General features: G+C 41.6%; 1 protein-coding gene across 1 annotated transcript; it reads left to right on the forward strand.

Moving 5' to 3' along the window:
- Positions 1–3,714: 3,714 nt before the first annotated feature.
- Positions 3,715–11,215, forward strand: PNP (purine nucleoside phosphorylase). Its single transcript, XM_037039759.1, has 6 exons — positions 3,715–3,928; positions 6,058–6,227; positions 7,948–8,051; positions 8,230–8,405; positions 8,517–8,707; positions 10,360–11,215. The coding sequence occupies exons 1-6, from the start codon at positions 3,735–3,737 to the stop codon at positions 10,575–10,577; spliced, it is 1,053 nt and encodes a 350-aa protein (XP_036895654.1). The 5' UTR covers positions 3,715–3,734; the 3' UTR covers positions 10,578–11,215.
- Positions 11,216–22,416: the final 11,201 nt, after the last annotated feature.

Consider the following 22,416-nt stretch of genomic DNA (forward strand, 5'->3'; position numbering starts at 1 on the left):
AGACGTGTAAACAAACCAAGGTTTGGGGAAGGACATGATCCAAGGTAGGATCTGATGCAACCCAGAGCCTAGTCTTTCTTGTTAACTAGACAAAGACAAAGACAAAGATGTGGTTTGAGGAGGTCTTCTGGGCCTAGTAGGAGGGCCTCCTCTGGGCTGTTGGTGAATCGGAGATTAAAGAGATTGGGGGTTCAAGTGATTATGTAGAACATCAGTTGCTAAACTTGAATGCATAAAATATGATTGTGTAGTTCTGAAGGTTATGCCAGCTGACCAGAATGTTTACATATACAGCAGACTCTTCCCCATATGATGCTGTAGAAACACTACAGAAGATTGAGACTTGTCCCCAAATTTTCTTTTTGTAAATATACTGCAGATCACCTAGTGTTTGTTTATATACACTAACTTTAAATAGTCTATTAAAGTGTGCACTTTCTTAGATATAGCGTTCTAATCTTGTCTTTTATGTAAACGGGGTTGGATTCAGGGTGTTAAAAAAGTACTTTTCAACTTCCGCCAAGATGGAGGCATAGGTGGAAACACTGTGCCTTCTCCCACAACCAAGTTTGAATACAACAAAAGTTTTGGAGAACTAGAACACACCCAAAGACCAGAACACGGAATTATACAGAAGTCTGACAGCTACGAACCGTTCAACGGGGAGGGTAAGAGAGGCGGAACCAGCAACAGAGCTGGGTCAGGCAGGACAGATCCCCCGACCTAGGCACTAGGCGAGCAGGCAGCCCAAAGCCAGTCGGGGTGCAGGGCAGACTGACCAAGGTCACACATTCGCGCACAGTGAGACGGACCACGCAAGCCCCAGGGGACGAACCCAGTGGTGGAGGGCCGACAGCAGTGGCACACTCGAGTGCAGTGGAACGAAACGTGTGGGCCCAGTGACAGTGGTGGCTGCGGTGCCGGTCGCGGCAGCAGGCGGCGGAGGGAAGCCATTGTCCCTCTTTGACCCCGACCCCACATACAACGTCACAACCCAGCGACTTAGTTGCCCTGCACTGGTGAAAACCTAGGGCTCCGATCCTGCTACTTAACAGGCATGAACAGCCCAAAAGATGGCGCAAGAGGAACTCAAAGTCCCAGAGCCAATAACCCTAAGCGACCGGGAAATTGCCAGCCTCTCAGAAGCACAATTTAAGACACTATTTATCAGGATGCTCACAGAATTGGTAGGCTACAGTCACAAATTAGAGAAACATATGAAGGCTAAACTAATTGAAATGAAGGGAGATGTCCAGGAATCCAATAGCGATGGAAAGGAAACTGGGACTCAAATCAATGGAATGGACCAGAAGGAAGAACGAAACATCCGACCAGAAAGGAATGAAGAAATGAGAATTCAAAACAATGAGGAGAGGCTTAGGAACCTCCAGGACATCTTTAAACGTTCCAACATCTGGATTATAGGGGTACCAGAAGGGGGAAAGAAACAGCCACGAGTGGAAAACTTATTTGAACAAATAATAAAGGAGAACTTCCCCAGTCTGGCAAAGGAAATAGACTTCCAGGAAATCCAGGAAGCTCAGAGAGTCCCAAAGAAGTTGGACCCAAGAAGGAACACACCAAGGCACATCATAATTACATTAGCCAAGACTAAAATGAAGGAGAGAATCCTAGAAGCAGCAAGGGATAAGGGGACAGTCACCTACAAAGGAGTACCCATCAGACTGTCAGCGGATTTCTCAAAAGAGACCTTACAGGCAAGAAGGGGCTGGAAAGAAGTATTCCAAGTCATGAAATCCAAAGACCTACAGCCAAGATTGCTTTATCCAGCAAAACTTTCATTTAGAATGGAAGGACAGATAAAGTGCTTCTCAGATAAGGTCAAGTTCAAGGAGTTCATCATCACCAAGCCCTTATTATATGAAATGCTAAAGGGACTTATATAAGGAAAAGATGATGAATAATATTAACAGTGAAAGGACAGCAAACACACAGGTATTAACAACCACACCTAAAACAAAAGCAAACCAAGAGGACAGCTAGATCAGGAGTGGAACCATAGAAATGAACACATGGAGGGTGAGCAACAGGGGGGTGGGAGGAGGAGAAGGGGGGAGAAGGCACAGAAAATAGCATAGATGGTAGGTAGAAAATAGATAGGGGGGAGGGCGAGAATAGTGGGGGAAATATAGAATCTAAAGAACTTGAGACACGTGGTTATAAACTAAGGGGGGGAGAAGGGTGGGGGAGGGAGTGTGCGGGGGGAGGGGAATGAAGGGGGGGAATAGAACAACTGTAATGGTATAATCAATAAAATATATTTTTTAAAAAAGTACTTTTCAGCAATCAAATTAGATAGATATTTCCTCAGGCTGATTTTGACCTATGACTGCTCTTATCTATCATTTAATATCATGCATTTGCTGTTTGCCTTGTTTACAGTCTCACTACTAAGATCACTAAGATTTACTTTAGATCATCCTGTTATCTTTGCTAAAATTACTGGATGAATAAGGATAGTAGTAGTAATGATGATAATAATAAACTAATAATAACAATAATGATAAAATAAAGCATTCATTTGGCACTGGGCTCTGTTCTTTAAATATAATATATATTACTTTTTCCTTTATTGTCTTTACTCTTATATTCCTAACACTAGAACAGTTTTGACACCTAATTATGCTCAGTTATATTTCTTTTTTTTAAAGACTTTATATATTTATTTGTAGACAGATGGGAAGAAAGGGAGAAAGAGAAAGAGAGAAACATAAATGTGTGGTTAAGTCTTACATGCCCCCAACTGGGGACCTGGCCTGAAACCCATGCATGTGACCTGACTGGGAATCAAACCAGCAAACTCTTTGGTTTGCAGGCCAGTGTTCAATCCACTGAGTCATACCAGCCAGGGCTCAAAAATATTTCTTATGTGAATCAGATGGAAACAGGGATGGTAAAGAGTGGCTTGGGCCATGGTAATGGGTAAAGTGGCAAGCAGAAATGATTAGAATTTAGGTGAGTAGAAAAAGGTGGCAGATTCCAGTAGCTAAGCAAGAGCCATTTATTTGTGATTTTATGTGAGTAAGACATGGCTAAATTCTCACAAAGAGGTTATAGTGTGTACTTTTATTACATAACCCTTCTCTGGTTATCTGTATTGCCTGGAATCAGTATTGTGAAATCAAGGGATTCCGTTTTCCCATTTCATCCTACCTTTTGTTTGTATCCAGGATCCAGGACTTTTTTCTTCTAGAACTTTCACTTTCTCCCCATCTAGATTTAGATGGGGAGATTTAGACCACTAATATGTTTTCCCAAATCTTGTAACCTCCAGGCCGGCAATGTTGCTGGGGTCCACAGTTTCCTGTGCCCAGTAAGCAACTCAAACACACTCATTTAATTTTTCTTCTGGGTCGCACGATCTAAGGTTTAAATGTTTCTCTTTTTAAACCTCTGAAGGTATGCTGCAGACCCAACCGGGAATGGGGTTGCAGATACCTGGGCAAGAGTCGGGAGCGGGGCTGGATAGGGAGGAAGGTTGGCGGGCTTCCAATGGGTGGCAGGCGAGGCTCCTTCCAGGCTTCCAGCCCGTAACCCTCCTGCACAGGTTTCCTTCCGGCCGGAAAACCAGTCTCTGAGGACAGGGAATGAATTGCTGAAAGTGGGTGGGGCGCGAGAAAGGGTGACGCACACGGAGGCGGGGATTTGGAGGCTAGGACGAAGCAGAAAAAATCCAGACTTACTTCAGACCTCTGAATCAGGGTGTTGTCACCATGGAAACGGGGCCGGCCCTCGTGCTTGGCTGCCATTGGCTGGTTCTCCGGGGCTGGGGATATAAGCCAGCGCCCGCTTGCAGTGCACCAAGTGTGGGGACCCAACCTGCGACGACAGTTCAATTCTGCTGGGCTGAACCCTGCGGAGAGGGGGAGGCTCATCGAAAGGGCGTCACCGGGACCATGGAGAAACGGTGAGGCGGGCACCAGGCCCGGGGAACCTCGGAGGACTGTGGGGAGGGGAAATGGCTCTCACCAAGACCCGGAAACCTGGGACTCTGGATAGCTGTGACTGGGAGAGGTAGCGAGTGCCCTGGAGAAGAGGCAGGGCACGGAGCCTGGACCCGGGAGCCGGGGACAAGGCGGGAGAGCAGTGCTGCAGCCCCCGCCGCCAGGGGCGCACGTGGAAATCGAATTGTAGTGGCGCCACCAGAGCAGAAAGCGGACAGGTTAGTATATAGTGTAGTCTACTCGGAAAGGGAGCCATTGCGTGTGTGCGTGTGCGCGCTTTTGGGGTGTTAGTGTAGAGGGAGGCATGTACCCCTCTCTCCTCAGGGAAGAGGTTATTCCATCCCATGTGTTCTTCACGGAATTCACATGGTAGAGACTACGTAAAGCCATAAGGTACCTTTTGTGCCCGTATCTAGAGTTCCTCCTTCAGAGGAGTTATCGCTCTCGTCCCTCGCTAATATCTGTTTCCTCCAGATTGGAGATTCAATTAAATTGGGGATGGAGTCTCTATGGAGAGAAGGAAGTCCTTATTTAGTGAATTGAGCAACAGAACCTGCCACACTGTTGGTGTGGTCTGTGACATGGGCTGTGAAAGAATTCTCAGAGAAGAAAGTGTCTCTAGGAGAATAATGCTTTTATTCTCTCTCCAAAAAAGGAGGTGGGCATGGTGTGGAGAGATACAGCAGCATTGAGGAGTGGGCTGTTATAATTGGATTATAATTGGATTATAATTGAATTAAAAAGGGTGGTTGGAGGTGTTGTATGGCCCCTGGGCTGCTGGGGCGAGGCTACACTTTGTTTCCGAGTTATCTTCTGCCAGTGACTGTTCTTGCTTTCTGGTAATTTCCAGTCTTGGGGACATAAACTCAGAAGAGTAAAATGGCTGTCATGTTTAACAAGGTCATTGGCTGATTAGGCAAATGGTGCCACAACTGCAAATGGGGCTGACTGTCCTTTTGCCCACCTCACACCTTTGAGAACCCTTATCTTGACTTTGGTCCTGGAAATCTTAGTCCAAGTCTCCAGTGTTAGGGATCACTGGCTTTTGGATGACCAGGGATCCAGGGTGTTCTTGGGGAAGTGATGGCCAATGATGATGCCCTATATGCTGTCCAGGGTTTCACACTTCTTTCATTTCCTTTGCAGCTTTTGGGGATGCTAACTGATAAACTTTGTACATTTTATTGCTTCTCTTCTCTATTGTCCTATGGTCCCAGCTCTGTTGTCCTCACCCTGTCCCTTATCCAGCTATTTTCCTGAGAGTAGCCTGGTGTAGTGCAGTCGTCTTGGTTTCAGAGGCTTTGCATTTGAAGGATAGAATTTTCCTCTAGAGGCTCAGTTAGTTGTGTTCAACTCTGTTTAATTCCCCCCCACGCCCCCAGTATTTGGTCTTTCCAGATGGGTGTGAGAATTGGACTGGACTTGTAAGAAAGATTCTAGGTTGGTTGGTGTGTGGGGGGTGAGATGTATGAGTTCTGGGTAAGTGTATGTCTTACCCACTATCCTTAGGTCTCTGAAGGGCAAAGAACTTTGGTGAAGAAAAGGGAAGGTGGGAGAAGGCAGGGAGAAGAACACAACAAGGGAGAAAGTGGGAGAAAGATTCAAGAGCAGGGTAGCTGAACCGTGATTTATGGAGTCCTAGGTCTTTGGAGCTTATTAACAACAAGGTTTTAATTAATTTTCAAACTGAGCCAATAAGATACGTAGGGCTCCTTACCCTCCTTGGTATGATTATTTCAATTGTACTTCTGTAGGCTCTGGCCCCGTCCTCTCTAAATCTCTGTCATAAGGAGAGATATGAAACCTAACAGTTGTAGCAAAATGAGTTGGGGCTGGTGGTGAAACATTAACTTTTTTGTCAGGCTCTGGAATGAATTTCATATCAGACTTTCAGTGGGTGGGTGGGTGGGTAAGCTTGGTGTGGCCTTTTCTAAAAGACAGCAGCCTCAGCTCTAGGGCAGCTCTTTGGCTGGTTTCTCTGTCCCCTGCCCACCTTGGTGTCCCTGCCAGCCTTTTTATAGTAAAGGTCATTAGTCTATGATCCCCTTGGAGTGGGAGTAAAACTCAGTTTGACTTTTCTTTTTTTCCCTAGATTCACCTATGAAGATTACCAGAACACTGCAGAATGGCTTCTGTCCCACACCCAGCATCGACCTCAAGTGGCGGTTATCTGTGGTTCTGGCTTAGGAGGTCTGGTTAATAAATTAACTCAGACCCAGAGCTTTGACTACAGTGAGATACCAAACTTTCTCCAAAGTACAGGTACTGGCAAGGAGGAGAGAGGAGGGGGACCGAGGGCTATTGATGGGATTCTGATGGGAGGACAATGCTTCTGTGCCCAGACCTGTTATCCTCCATAGCATTGGACTAAAGACAACTGTTGAAAGAGAGGAAAATAAACCACCTGAGCAGATTGACATTAGCATGGAATTCTCCTAAAAGAAATTTCGTAATAGACAGGGCGTGTGTATGTCAACAGTACTGTGTGATGCCATATTTCCTATGCGTTAATGACTCATAGCCCCCTATGGTCTACAATACCCACCCCCCCCACCCCGCGCACACCATGGTCACCACAGATTCCTACTCCTATCCCATGTCTATCACTCTGCAGCTTCAATGGAGAAAACAGTGCCCATGACCTCCCATGACAAAGGCAGGCCCCCCTTGTCCTGTGTTCTCCTGCCATTTTAACCTCCCCAGTGCTAGCTTCAGTTCTGGGATAAGGCTCATGCTAGTGAACAGGAACCAATGGATACACAGACTGCCGTGTTCATGCAAACAAATAACCCAGAATACACAGAGCCTAACGCTGACATACTGCCCTTTGGATGGGGAAAGGGCAAATGTCCCCTGTGCACAGTGGAGCTCTGAGGGACCTGAGGATAATATTCCTAGCATCCTAAGGACAGCTGGAAAGTACTATAGCTAATGCTTAGAAAAGAGCAGGTGAAATAGGAGCAAGTTTCAAGTAAAGGGCAAAGTTAGCTTATTTGATTTACTTATTAATTTCTCAGATAATTAACTTCCCTCGTTTAATTTAATACTTTTTAAGACTTCCACCTTCCTTCCTCTTTCCCCTGGAGAGTTAAGGACTTTTAACAAGTTTTTCAGGTATTTTTCAAACCTTTTAAAGCAAGACTGGGAGACCAGAGCAGGGACGGGGGAATGGGGGTTGGAGAAGGAAATACTAAAAAGAGATGGAGAGTAAAATTCTGTAATCAAGTTAGCAGTGATTGACATTGGCTCCAACTGCCACCTTTAAGGCCACCTGCCCCACCCCTCTCTGTGATGAGGGCGCTGTACTAAGTGATTAGCAGATCACTGGCTTCATCTGCCACTTCTACCCACCCAGCACCTCCCTGTGATAACGGCGCTTGCACTAAATGATAAGTAGATTAATTTTTTAAGCTTATCAACTTATTTTTTATACTCCTTGAGTTTTCCTATATGTCATTTCTGTTCTACTTACTAGTAATTTAAAAAAATTAATAAACTTCTCTATTTCTGAGTATCTCTCAAATCTTCCCATTGATTTTGGTTCCTTTCCCAGACCATCCATCCCTTAAAGATAAGCCAGCCATGTCTATTAGAGGAGAAAAGCCAGATAAAGAAAATGGTAATAATGGTTATTAAATCTGTGTGAGGAGTTATCTTTGCATTCCCAGGCCCCTGTGTGTGCCATCATGAGCATGTATTGCCACAGGATTGTTTTGTGGGTCCTAATGGAGAAGACTATTGTATGGGTCTAAACTCAGCCCCTTGCTCTTCTTGCTCAGTACCCTCTTTAGGAAGCAGAACGTACCATGAGCTCCCTTTCAGAAGTGAGGATACATACAGTTTAGTTAGAGTAATAGATAAGAATACACATTTTGAAAATTTTGGAAAAGTAGTCTCTAATTACTGCATTCATTATTACCCACTTTTTTTTTTTCTCACTTTTAGTCTCTTAGAGTATGGCTTTGTCATTCTTTTGTATTAGTGCCAGGTCATGCTGGTCGACTTGTGTTCGGGTTCCTGAATGGCAGAGCCTGTGTGATGATGCAGGGCAGGTTCCACATGTATGAAGGCTACCCACTCTGGAAGGTAAATTAGGGGTATAAGTCTGGTTGGAACTGGAAGAAGGGGTAGAGAACTCTATCCCACTTTACTGCCTACCTGGGCTGGGTAGAGTGGGTAGAGTGTTGGTTCCCTCCTAGCACGCATATCTGCATAGTGGGTTGGTGAAATTTTAAAGGCCACTTTCTGATCTTTTGCTTCTAAGGTGACATTCCCAGTGAGGGTTTTCCAGCTTCTGGGTGTGGACACCCTAGTGGTCACCAATGCAGCTGGAGGGCTCAACCCCAAGTTTGAGGTTGGAGATGTCATGCTGATCCGTGATCACATCAACCTTCCTGGTTTCTGCGGTGAGAACCCTCTCATAGGGCCCAATGACGAAAGGTACTTCCTTTGCTCCTTTGTTTATGGATGGGAGGTTTAAGGACTTGTCTGGAAGTGAGGACAGAGCTTACTATATTCCATTAATCTAAGCTAATACAACCTGTGCCCTAGATTTGGAGTTCGTTTTCCTGCCATGTCTGATGCCTACGACCGGGAGATGAGACAGAAGGCTCACTGTACGTGGAAACAAATGGGGGAGCAGAGAGAGCTACAGGAAGGCACCTACGTTATGCTGGCAGGCCCCAACTTTGAGACTGTGGCAGAATGTCGTATGCTGCAGAACCTGGGTGCTGATGCTGTTGGTGAGAAGGGGTACTCGGCTAGAGTCCTGAAGAGGGAGGGATCTTGTAAAATAGAGATGGGAAGGAGTAAAAGAGAATAGACCTGAGAGTGGATTGAGAGAATATCTGACTTAAGGAAGACTGAATTTCTAGAAAGTGATTTCTAGAAAGATATTAAAGGTGGTGAGGTTTGGTGTGTTGTAACAACAAACCTCCCCACTCAGAATCAAGGGCTTTAACAGATATAATGCTAATGACATAAACTTGACTTGATAACTGTTTCTAGGGATTATTCTAACAAATGTCATACCCACTCCTGAACCTCTGGCTGGAAGATGGAGCTACATCATTAGAACTGACTTCAGAATTACCACAGACAGTTACAAAAATAAAGCATTGCAGTGTTAACATTGATGAGAAATGGGTAAAGCCCTCAGAAGCCCTACTCGTTATGAATACAGAACAACCTAAGCTCAATACTAATTTACCTGCTTGGTTGTTTTTTTGGAAATTTTAACAATGATTACTATATTGCTCATTAAAAATTTAACACGAAATATTGTGGGCTAAACCAAAAGTGATAATTTGAGGAAACTATAGTGTTTGCATTGTAAAAGAAGAAAAAAAAGTTAAAAAATTAGCCAAATATAAAATGTAAGAATTAACAAACCTGCCCTAACCAGTGTGGCTTAATTGCTTGTGCATCGTCCTGCAAAGTGAAAGGCTGCTTGTTCAATTCCAGGTCAGGGCACTTGCCTGGGCCACAGATTCGGTCCACAGTTGGGTATGCAACAGTTAATGTTTCTCTCTCACATCGATGTTTCTCTCCCTCTCTTTCTCCCTCCCTCCCTTCTCTTTAAAAATAAATAAATTAAATATTTTTTTAAAAAGAGTTAACAAACCTTAGGATAAACCTAAAGGCATCCCATATTTAGTTTAAAACTTCAAAAACAATTAGGTATTCAGACTTAATCACATAACCTATAGAATTTTCATTCCATAATTCCAGGTTAATCATTTTCAACTAACCCTTTTATTATCTTCACAATGTCCACAATAAGAGATTTGCTTTAGGTTACTAAAGTGAGTTAACTGGTGAGTTAAGTGAGTTAATGTGAGTTGGACCACATTAACCTGTAAGCCAAAGTTCAGTCCAGATTAAGAGTTCCCTTGTAAAATAAATTAGTCATATCCGTATTGATGCCTGAGTACTATTTACTTGAATGGCTTTTTATATTTTTCCTCTTCCTCTTTTTCTTTTCATTGCATAGTTATCTTCTAATCCTTTAGGTCTATTCAAGAATCTCTAACTTTTTTTTTTATAAAGTTATGTTGATATTCTAATACATGACACCAAAACTTGTCTAGTAAATTCTTTTTAAAAATTGAATTCATTGGGATGGCATTGGTTAATACAATTATAGGTTTCCAGTGTACAATTCTACAGTACATCATCTGTATATTGTATTGTGTGTTCATCACTCCAAGTCTCCTTCCATCACCATCTATCCCTCCTTTACCTTCTTCTACCTCCACCCTCCCACTCCTCCACACCCCTACCTCCGGTTTTTTTAGATGTTAAATTGTCAGTGATGTAATGAATGGAGATTAGGTTAGATGGTGAAGAAAAGAGTCATTTGAGGATAATGACACTTGGCTTTCCTTTCTATCAGGCATGAGCACGGTACCAGAAGTTATAGTTGCAAGGCACTGTGGACTTCGAGTCTTTGGCTTCTCCCTCATCACTAACAAAGTCATCACGGATTATGAAAGCCTGGAGAAAGCCAACCATGAGGAAGTACTGAATACTGGGAAACAAGCTGCGCAGAAATTGGAACAGTTTGTCTTCTGTCTTATGGCTAGCCTGCCACTGCCTCGCCATGCCAAGTAACCAGCCCTGGGGTGGTCTGGCCTCTACCTTATGGGACCCAAGTAGCTGCTACCTACTTTAGACCCTTGCTGGGGTGACATGCCTCTAGCCTTAGGTAGTAGCAGAAAAGAGGAAGATCCCTATTTTTTACTTTTCCTCTTAATTCCACAAGACCCTTCTAGTGCCTAGTCCTCTTTTGCTCAATTGTCTTCTCAAAACAGTTCCACAACACCACCACCACCCCCACACCCCACTTTGTTTCCCAAAAGCTGGAGCCCAAACCGAGCCCTACTTTACATCCATGAATGCTCTCAGGACTTGACTCGGGTCACTGAACTTCACACAGCAATAGTTGCTGCTAGCTTTTTGAGATGATGCTCTCACATTCCTGGGGACTCAGTTCTATTTCCCCCAAAGTACTAGAGACCAGCCCAATACCTCTTGGACTTTAATACTGTCATACTTTTGAGAGTAAGGAGAGATGAAATTACTAATTTTTGTGCAATTGGATAAGGCTAGGGCACAGGACAAGATTGGCATAAAAGCCTGTGAGACCACATGTCTTGTGTGACCATCTACTTCTCAGACAAGTAGCTAAGAATTGAGGTGGTGTGGTATGTATAGTCAGGAAGGGCTGAAGAAAAGGCGAGATGATGAAAGCAGAAAGATGTTAGAAAAGGATAAGGAAGGCTTGGGTTGTGGTATATAACAGCCACTTTGCTCAGGCCAGTCTTGCCTCTGTCCCTTGCCTTCTGGTTGTTTTCCTATCCACACTCAAGAATATCTGAACTAGTTCACTGATTTCCACTTTTGTTCCTTCTGTTCCATTGTTGCCTGTTCCTCGTTAAGCCCTAGTTATATTTCCTCTTGATTTTCTTCTCTTCAGTACTCTAACTTCTTTCATAATTAATAGCAGTTGTACTTTTCTGAACTCCATTCTGACAGCGCAGTGGCAAATACCCCTTTATCTGCTGCCAGCCTCTTTACTGCTGATTAGAGTTCTTTCAACCCCAGGCAACTTGTGAGGTTGGCTCATATTCAACTTCCCTTTGAGCACTTTCTTTCCCCTTTTTTGCTTCTGTTCTGGGCTCTAGTCTTTCTCTTCATTTTTGTTTGATCGGAACCTCCCTGTGATCCAGCAGCCAGCCATGGCCCTTTGTTCATGGCTCACTGCACTCTGTGCTTATCACCTTGCATTCAGCTGGCTAGCATGATTGAAAACCACAACATCCACTCAGGCCTATGTGCCTTATGAGAGAGAATGGTATTGGATGAGCCTCTAGTGGTGATATTTCAATTATTAGTGTAATATGGAAGAAGCAGTTTGGATTATTTGACCTCCGTAGCTGAGCACAGCACAAAGAAAAAGCTTCCTGGAGTGGTCCTACTACCACTCATCAGTGCTTGTACTTTCCACCCGGCTCTGCAACCCTACCTGAATCTTGGCGCCCTGTGAGCGCCTGTCATTTGTCTCTGAGAGACCTAGTGTAGAGGGAAGTACTATCAGGCCTTTTGGATACACATACAACCATAACGTGTTCATTTAAGGAGATACCTTATAGGCATTGCTTTTTAATCAAGTTATTTCCGCATGACACTCAGCTAAGATAGTGTCCTATATAAAAATGGTCTTTCCTCAAGTGCCTAACAATGTTTTTTTTTAATTATTTTTCAATTAAAGTCAACATCCAACACTTTTATATTAGTTTCAGGTGTATTGCATAGTGGCCAGATAACCATAGAATTTATGAAGTGATCCCCCTAATAATACAAGTATCTACCTGGCATCATACATAGTAATCACAGTATTTATACTTGTCACCTCTTTCACCCAGTCCCCTCTGACAACCATGAATTTACACTTGATCTTAGCCAAAAGGCTGAGAATCTATTGACAACCATGAATTTATTAGCATGAATTTATTCTCTGTATCTGAGTCTGCTTCCACTTTGTTTGCTTATTTTGTTTTTTAGATTCAAAATAAAACAAATCATGCTATTTGTCTGCATCATTTCACTTAGCCTAATGCCCTCTGTCAGTGTTGTTGCAAATGATAATTTCATTTTTTTAAAGGGCCTGACAATCTTAAGGGAGATACATGTGTAAAACCATTAACTATTCATCTAAGACAGTATAAAACAGATACATGTCACATATGATGGGATCCCAAAGGATGGACAGATTATACACATTGGACCATGAGGACTGGTTGTTTAAGGAAAGTTTTAAACTTTGAGCTCAGTCTTCAAGGGAGGAAGAGGGTTTCACACCAGGGTGAGAAAAGCACAGAGCCATAAAAAGTACTGGACATGTTTGTGGGTCATTGTGGCAACAGGTGACTAGAACAGGACAAGAGGGTCTCTACTGAGACATGGCAGATGTGGGGGTCAGAAGGGGGCTGCACTTGGGGCTTGGCTTTCTTACCCCCAATCAACCTTGGTGGGATAGGTCAGGAACCAGGATGGGCCACCTGAAAAATATGAGAGAAGATTATTTAAGGGCATTTCTAGCTTTTTATATTTAGTAGAGGATGTGTTTTGTAACAATACTAGGTTCAAGAAGAAAATTATGCCTTTGATGTCCTAATTAAAAAGTCTAATTTCTTAGTTCTAACTTACAAAAAGTAAGACTCATCTACTTTATGGGTGTATATGTACCTCAAATGTATCTGTTACTACATTCATGTCAAAGCATTAGACATGCCCCTAAAGCAACAGAAAAATTGTGTATCCTTTATAATACAAACTAATAGGTATGGCAAGGAAAGTAGCTACAGGCAAGTGATAATCACTTAATTTTAGGTAATGTAATTTAAAGTTAATTCACTAGAATATCAGATGCACAGTTCAAAACACTGGTGATCAGGATGCTCACAGAACTGGTTGATTTTAGTCAGAAATTAGAGGAACAAATGAAGGCTGAACTAATTGAAATGAAGGGAAATGCACAGGAAACGAATAGTGATGGAAAGGAAACTGGGAGTCAAATCAATGGAATGGACCAGAAGGAAGAAAGAAACAACCAAATGGAAAAGAATGAAGAAGCAAGAATTCAAAAAAATGAGAGGCTTAGGCACCTCCAGGACATCTTTAAATGTTAGAACATCTGAATTATAGGGGTACCAGAAGGGGAAAAAGAACAGCCACAAGTGGAAAACATATTTGAACAAATAATAAAGAAGAACTTCCCCAGTCTGGCAAAGGAAATAGACTTCCAGGAAATCCAGGAAGCTCAGAGAGTCCCAAAGAAGTTGGACCCAAGAAGGAACACACCAAGGCACATCATAATTACATTAGCCAAGATTAAAATGAAGGAGAGAATCCTAGAAGCAGCAAGGGATAAGGGGACAGTCACTTACAAAGGAGTGCCCATCAGACTGTCAGCTGACTTCTCTAAAGTGACCTTACAGACAAGAAGGGGCTGGAAAGAAATATTCCAAGTCGTGAAATCCAAAGACCTACAACCAAGATTGCTCTATCCAGCAAAGCTTTCATTTAGAATGGAAGGACAGATAAAGTGCTTCTCAGATAAGATCAAATTCAAGGAGTTCATCATCACCCAGCCCTTATTATATGAAATGTTAAAGGGACTTATCTAAGAAAAAGGAGATAAAAATATGAACAGTGAAAGGATAGCAAACTCACAGTTATTAACAACCACACCTAAAACAAAAGCAAACTAAAGAGGACAGCTAGATCGGGAGCGGCACCATAGAAATGGAAATCACATGGAGGGTTAGCAACAGGGGAGTGGGTGGAGGAGAAGGGGGAAGAATGTACAGAGAATAAGTAGCATAGATGGTAGATAGAAAATAAACGGAGGAGGGCAAGAATAGTAGGGGAAATATAGAATCTAAAGAACTTGTGACACATGGACATAAACTAAAGGGGTGGGGAATGGTAGGGGAGGGGGTGTTCAGGGTGGAGGGGAATGAAGGGAGAGAAATGGGACAACTGTAATGGTATAATCAATTAAAAAACATCTTTACTGAGATATGATTCACATATAATAAAGTCCACCCTTTTAAAGTATATAGATCAATAATTTTTGGTATATTCACAGGTAAGTGCAATCATCACAGTCAATTTTAGAACATTTTCATCACCTGAAAAGGAAATCTTGCACCTTTTAGCTGTCATTCTGCGCTCCCATCTCCCTAGTCCTAGCAACCACTAATGTACTTTTTGTCTTTATAGATTGAACTATTTTGGACTTTCATGTGAATGGAATACCATAGGAAATCTTGCAGACTTTTGCGACTGGCTTCTTTCACTGAGCATGATGTTTTCAAGGTTCATCCAGGCTGTAGCATGTATTAGTACTTCCTTTTTATAACCAAATAATAGTATTCCGTTGTATGGTTACATCACATTCTGTGTATCAAGTGTCTTCAATTTCCAAATGCCAAATAACCCAGCCCAAACTGAATGTATCAGTTTAGGTGACCAGGAGAAAAAAGGCACCAAGTCAAGGGGGAGATGTCTGGGAGGACCACCTACAGAAGGGTGGTTTTTGAAAAGACCTGGTGATGAGACTATTCTCTGGAGGAGCCTGCAGAATGTCTGCAAAATGGATTGTGTTTCCTGAATTTCGGATGTCAAAACAAACTCCATTAAATTAGGCTTACTTCCCTGACCTTATCATGGTCATTTTTATCAACATCAATCATGTCAATTAATTATGTACTTTAAATAGAACATTACCCTAAAACCATACCATAAATTGATCATGAGACAGTGTTTGTAATCTAGATGGGAGACAGAATATATGTATAAAAAAGGAAAAACAAGCCTTAATTGGTTGTGCCCTGTACATTTACTTGTAGTCTTTTCATATGTTATATTGTCATTGTTTAGAATTGGCTTCTACCACCAAACTATGAGTAAGAGGGACTAACTTTTTTAAAGAAGAATGCAATAGTGTATAAAAAGCAGCATGTGCTAAGTGTCAGTGATGGCTTGTGCTACAGGAATTCAGAGGAAGGAACCGACACTGGGGAGGGGGAGTGGGGAAAAGATTGTCAGACTTGAGTTAGGTCCTACCAGAAGGAGAGATGAAGAGGATTGGCAGAAGGCACTATATGCAGGCAAATTCAGGAGTGTTTAATCATTTAACAGATTGAAATGGTTAAATTGAAGAAATCGTGAATGGGAACAGTGGGAGGTGAGGTGGAGAGGGACTACGTTGTTTAGAGGTCTGACTCCAAGCTGAGGAGTAAGTACTTCATTCTTGAGGCGAGGAGGCCAGTCATTGAAGGCTTTTAAACTTAGAACTGACAAATGAAAATCACTGTTGTATTTTGATGAACTGAAGTTTAACTGCCAGGCTTGCTTTCATGGTAGAATTACTTTCACCCCCAAACAGCTGTATAGAGTAGCATAATTGGCAGTGTTAAGTATTTATTTTTAATCAGGTTGAGGTTTTTTGTAGTGTTTTAAGGAATATTCTGTTATAAAATAAAATGTAAAGGCAAAGTATAAGCTTTTTGAAATGAAAATGTATAGTCAAGTTATAAATTAGTATTTTTCTGTTTTTTTAGATTAAAATTTTGAGTAGGTGATATAACTACATAATTAAAAAGTTAAACAACATTAAATATATACAGTGAAAAATTTTACCTTCTCCCTGCCTTCCATCTGCCCTTTCTGCCTCACCTTGCTGGTAACCATTTTTATTCGTTTCTTGTGTGCTCTTCCAGGATTTATATAAATATAAGCAAATAAAAATACTCTTCTAATTTTTTTTCTCCTTTTGCCACTATACACAGAAGTTAGCACATTGTATGTACTGCTCTGCATTTTGCTATTTTATTTTATCTTACTATATCTTGGAGATCTCTTCACATCAATAAATTAGTGTGCTTTCTTGATGAGTTAGGTCAATGCTGTTACCTCCTATTTTTTAGGAGCAAAGGAAGAACATGATTTTACATTTTTGAAATGCCATTTCCCACTTTGTGTAAGATTAATAAACTTCAAGAATATTTGTTTGTTGATTACTAATAGGAATGCAAAGGGAATGTGTTAACTGATGCCCCTTTAAAGCCAGAAGACAGGGAGACTAGAACCATTCATTCTGTGCTGTGCCTTCTGTACAAATTGACTTGGCTTGGATTTGCTTTGCCTTTCTCCTTGTAAATAAGCCTCTGATTTTCATAATTATTTTTTGTTTCTAAAAGACACTTTTTGAACAAACACTGGCTATCTGCCTGCTTTTTCGATCATAAATTTGAATTTTAATAAAAATGAAAAATTTCCTGTCCTTAAATTTTGGCCTAAATTACACATGATGTTTGGGATTCCTCTGCCTTTGTTCTCTTGTGTTTAGGTCAAACCGCCCCCCATTCTCCTACCAGGTTTTCACTTTCGCTTCCGTTCTGAGTGTGTTCATTTCAGGAAGCTTACTTCACCTCACTTGTCAGACCCTGTCTTTCTCCTTGTTCTCTTTTCTTCTTTCTGTTACTCATGTTTTGTGTGCCATTTTGCTTGTTAGCTATTTGATCTATTTGATTTGGACCTTAGTCTTTCCTTTTCCTATTCTATTTTGAATGTTTCTACCTGAGCTACTATAATTTTAGAATAAAAGATTAGTAGGAATATGATACTACTTTATGTGTAGCCCAATCTGTTCTAGTTCTATCACGTTCTTCTCAATGTCAAAGGTTGCCTAAGGTCTATTCTAGTTCATAATATTAATTCTCACTGCCCCCCCCCACCCCAAATAATAATATATAGCTACCGCCAATGTTAGCATCACACAACTCCAACAAACAAGGTATGAAAATATTTTTCATTAGGGAATAAAGTTCATATCTGGTACAGTGGTTGTCTTTGATATGCTTGTTTTGGAGGTAGGAAGGTATTCACTTGGGATATCTATAGATATGATGTCAGGGATCCTGTAAAGCCCCTGAAATGCAAGATTATGTGTGTGTCTGAATGGGAGGGCGGGACAGGAGAAAGTTGTTAGGTTTCCTTGGATGCTTACTCTGCCAACTATCCCTCCTTCCTCACCAATGGAAAGAAACCACTCATTTTTTGGAAACGAAGATGAAATTATGATAACAGCAATTTTGGATATTTTCTGCCAATTTTCCTTTTTTTATCTTTTTTTCTAATTTTTAAATTTTTTATGGCTGCCCTGTTTCTAAAATATTTTCTGTTTATTGACTCTTCACTTTAGGATAGCTCCATGGCTGGTCTGAGGACTTGTTAGCAGGACTCCCAAGGATCTAGGAAACTGACTCTCACTTATTTCGAGTTTTCAGTAACAATGCCCTATCCAGTGAAGGTGTTGGAGCCAGGATGTTTGTACGGCTATCTGAATTGGAAAATGTATTCCTCAGCCTCAGTCAACCGACCTTGTTTTATGCTTTGTGGATAAATAACACTTTGATTTACTCAAGTGTTGTCTATGTTAGGTCTTGTCATCAATCTGTACCTAGTACTGACATTTTTCAACAGAGTGGGCACTTAGAAAACCGTAACAATTACTTGACAACATTGTATTGCATTTATGTTTGTCCATTTTCCATTTATTTTGAACTTTGTCCTTTGATAATCAGACCTATTAAATCTTATGTAGAAATGGTGCTTGTGCATATACATATACAATGCAAAACCCAAAATTCACAACTTGTAAACTCTATGAAACACTGAGAAAGCTTGAAGCTTTTCCATATCTCAGACACAACACCTGTAATGTGTATTTTTCTAGGCTGCTGAGCAGAGATGAACACATGAGGAGGATATGTTTCTTCCATTTACTTAACAACTGTTCTAGAGATTGGGAATACAGAGAAGAACAGAAAATGTCCCTGCCTTCATGGGGTTCACCTTAAACTGAGGGAGTCAGATTATAAATAAATATAAATTTAAAAAGTAAAGTAATGATAAATGTTAAGAAAAATCAAAGGGATAGTAAAGTAATAGAGAAAGAATGGAAATTTAAAACTACAATGACAGTCACATTCATTGGAATATCTATAATAGATAAGACATATCTTAACGAATGTTGGCAAGGACAGAGAGGAACAGAGACCTCAAACATTACTGATGGCAGTGTAAAATGATGTAGCCACTTGGGACATTTTTGCCTCATACCGTTGATTTTCTACAAAGCAGCCAGTGAGACTTCTTTTAAAAGGCCGATCAGTTAAAAATCCTTTCAGTAGCCTCTTTTCATGCCCAAAATAAAAACCAAAATGTTTTACCATGACCTACAACACCTGACTACATCTCCCACCTTATCTCCCACCAGTATTCCTACTGTTCACTCTACTCTGATAACATGAGCCTCTTTGCTCCTGCCAAACCTATATGCTAGCTATACCTTCTGCTTGAACACTCTTCCCTAATCATTGCATTCCTCATTCCTCATTAATTCAGGCCTCTGTCCACATGGCAGCTCCTCAAGAAGGCCTTTCCCGAGCCAACCTTTTTTAAATAACTCACTCCTTTCGTAAGTTACTAAAAGGGTTTTTAGCTGATGGACCTTTTATTTTTTTAAAGATTTTATTTATTCATTTTTAGAGAGAAGAAGGGAGGGAGAAAGAGAGGGCGAGAAACATCCATTTCTCTCATGCGCCCCCTGCTGGGGATCAAGCCTACAACCCAGGCATGTGCCATAACTGGAAATCAAAACCCGATCCTCTGGACCACACCAGCCAGGGCTGGTTGAACTTTTAAAAGAAGCCTCACTGACAGCTTTGTAGAAAATCAAATGTGTTTATTTCTCTAGATACTGTAGAATTGCTGGATTATGTGGTCGATTTATGCTTAACTTTTTGAAAAACTGCCAGACTGGAAGTAGGGAGCTCAAACAGGAGACCACTGCAATAGACCAGGCAGAAAGTTGGTTTTGTCTTGGACCAGTGGTGGTGATGGAGGTTGTAAGAAGAGGTCAGATTCTGGAGGTAATTTGAAGGTATAGCAGACATGACTTAGAAGTAGGGAATGAGAAAAGGGAAGAAATCAAGACTATCTCTTAAGTTTTGGGCCTGAGAAATGGAGTTGCCATTTCCCGAGATGAGACCCTTAATGGAAGAGTGATTTTGTTTTCACACCTGTTACGTCTGGAAAGTCTAGACCTCCAGGTGGATATGTGGGTTATGCAGTTGGAGGAATGAGTCTGGAACCAACAGGAGAGATTTAAGCTAGGTATATAAATTGGGAAGTCATTAGTATGTAGATGCCATTAAAGCAATTGTCTGGATGATATCATCTAGGGGCAGAAATTAGAAATATATATATAAATTTATATTTAAATTTTTAAATTAAAATATTATGTAATTATAAAGAGAGGGATCCAGCAAAGGAGTTTGAGAGATGAGGAAATAGAGACTTCTGCACAAATGATCCCCTTGAGAAATTCTGCTATGTAAGTGGTGGTGGCTGGAGGAAGAATGTGGGGTCCAGGGAAAGGACTTTCATTTTTATTTCTTTGATGGAAAACATTTTGACATGGAAAGGAACCAACTAGGACTTGGGTGTGATGTGAAGGAGGAGAGAAAATGGAAGTTAAATGGGATAAATTTAACTGATATTGATATAGTACCATATGACTTGCTCATAGTACAGTTACAACTGTGCTGTGTGATAGGGATCCTTGATCATGAAAGGTAATGAGTCCACACTGGGAGCTTAGCTCTAAATTGTTACTAGTCCATATGAGAGCAGCAGAGCTAGAGAAATAGCTCTGCAAAATGGTCCCTGTGGGAGGTAATGATGCTGGCATGTACTCTTCAAGAATATTAGAGGGAACGCAGTCTTTCCTTCCCAGAACTTCAATGCTACATACATTGGGACATACTTGTATAATGTGGCCAAGCTTTGAAATATGGAGGGAAGGAAGCAATTATAAAAATGACTGAGTGTGGAGGAATGGCTAGGGCAGAGAAAAGTTGTAGCTAGTATGTTGAAGCATTTTTAAAAATGATGCTGTATCATTTATATTACAATAGACGGATTCCCCTATGAATAATCACTGCCACTATCACTTCAAAAGAGCCATTGAGCCCTGGCTGGTGTGGCTCAGTGGACTGAGTGCTGACCTGCAAACCAAAGAGTCACTGGTTTGACTCCCAGCTGGGGCACATGCCTGAGTTGCAGTCTGGGTCCCCAACAAAGGGCACGTGAGAGGCAACCACATTGATGTTTCTAGCCCTCTCTTCTTCCCTTCCCTTCTCTCTAAAAATAAATACATAAAACTTTTTTTAAAGCCATTGATGCCGAATTGAAAAGTATGTGTCCAAATTTAACCAAAAAAGCCAAGTAGAGAAGGACCTAATCTGTGATGAGAGGGAGGAAGACAGTGGACCTTTCATGTGAATAACCATAGCATGTAAGTGTACACAATGCATTACTATTTACAAAAGATTTTACATTCTGAACTTCTGGACAAGATGTCAAGATGGAGACATAAGCAGATACATTTTGCCTCCTTGCACAACCAAAAGTACAACAAATTTAAGAACAAACAAACAACAACAACAAAAACAAGTACCGCCAGAAAATCAAACTGCATGAAAGTCCAAAAACCAAGGAGTTAAAGAAGAAACATTCATTCAGACTGGTGCACTAAGACAATGAAATACTGCCCAAATAAAAGAACAAATTAAAATTCCAAAAATAGAGCTAAGTGATGAAGAGATTGCCAACCTATCAGATGCACAGTTCAAAACACTGGTAATCAGGATGCTCACGGAAATGGTTGAGTATGGTCACAAAATAGAGGAAAAAGTGAAATAAAGAAAAATAGACAGGGGACCAACAGTGAAGGGAAGGAAATCAGATCTCAAATCAATGATATGGACCAGAAGGAAGAAATAAATATTCAACCATAATAGAAGGAAGAAACAAGGATTTAACAATGTGAGGAGAGGTTTAAGAGCCTCCAGGTCAATTTTAAATGTTCCAACATCCGAATCATAGTGGTGCCAGAATGAGAAGAGGAAGAGCAAGAAATGGAAAACTTATTTGAAAAAATAATGAAGAAGAACTTCCCCAATCTGGCAATGGAAATAGACTCCCAGGAAGTCCAGAAAGCTTAGAGTCCCAAAGAAGTTGGACCCAAGAGGGTCCAACACTATGATGTGACACTAAGACACATCATAGTTACATTACCCAAGATTAAAGATAAGGAGAGAATCTTAATATCAACAAGAGAAAAGGAGAAAGCTACCTACAGAGGAGTGCCCATAAGAAACAAAGGAACAAATGCGCAGTCCTGTACCCCATGCCAAACGAGGCCTGTCAGAGGTACCGTCTCTCAGGAAAAGACATAGAAGTCTGGGGCTTAGCTGGGCAGATTCCCGTCAATATTCTGACTGCCTTCAGTCATCCATGTTATGCTAGGTAGCCTCCTCCTTTTAACTCCAAACTGCATCCTCATGATGGTCTGGGGAATACTGTATTCTTTCATATCACATAGCCAAGCCCCCGCTCTGCTGCTACATGATCAAGTGGCTTCTCCTTCCCCAGCTGCAAGGTCAAGAGCCCAAAAGAAAGGGAGAGAGAGACAGAGCCTCTCATGGCTCTCCCAATCTCCTTCCCACGTGGTCTAGAGCACCAGCATGGAGAGAGCCAGAGCTCCCTCCCTGCTCCCAAACTGCATGGTTCAGCCCCAGCATGGCTGCCGCACATGGGTTTAACTCTCTGCACAGATTTTCCTCTGGAACCCATTTCCAATTCCTCCCACACTTGATTACACCTGCCAGTAGTCTGGTTTCTTCTGCCTTGCTCAGCTGCCATTGTTAGTCCCGGTAAGTGTGGCCTCGGTGTAGAGCTAACAGCCATCCTGCTCTCTAGCAGGTGCTGCAAGTTCCTCTGGCTACATCGGGCATCGTGGGTGAGAGTCACA

Source organism: Sturnira hondurensis, unplaced genomic scaffold (genome assembly GCF_014824575.4).
Source record: "Sturnira hondurensis isolate 20B ecotype Veracruz unplaced genomic scaffold, ASM1482457v3 Scaffold0025484, whole genome shotgun sequence".
NCBI lineage: Eukaryota > Metazoa > Chordata > Mammalia > Chiroptera > Phyllostomidae > Sturnira > Sturnira hondurensis.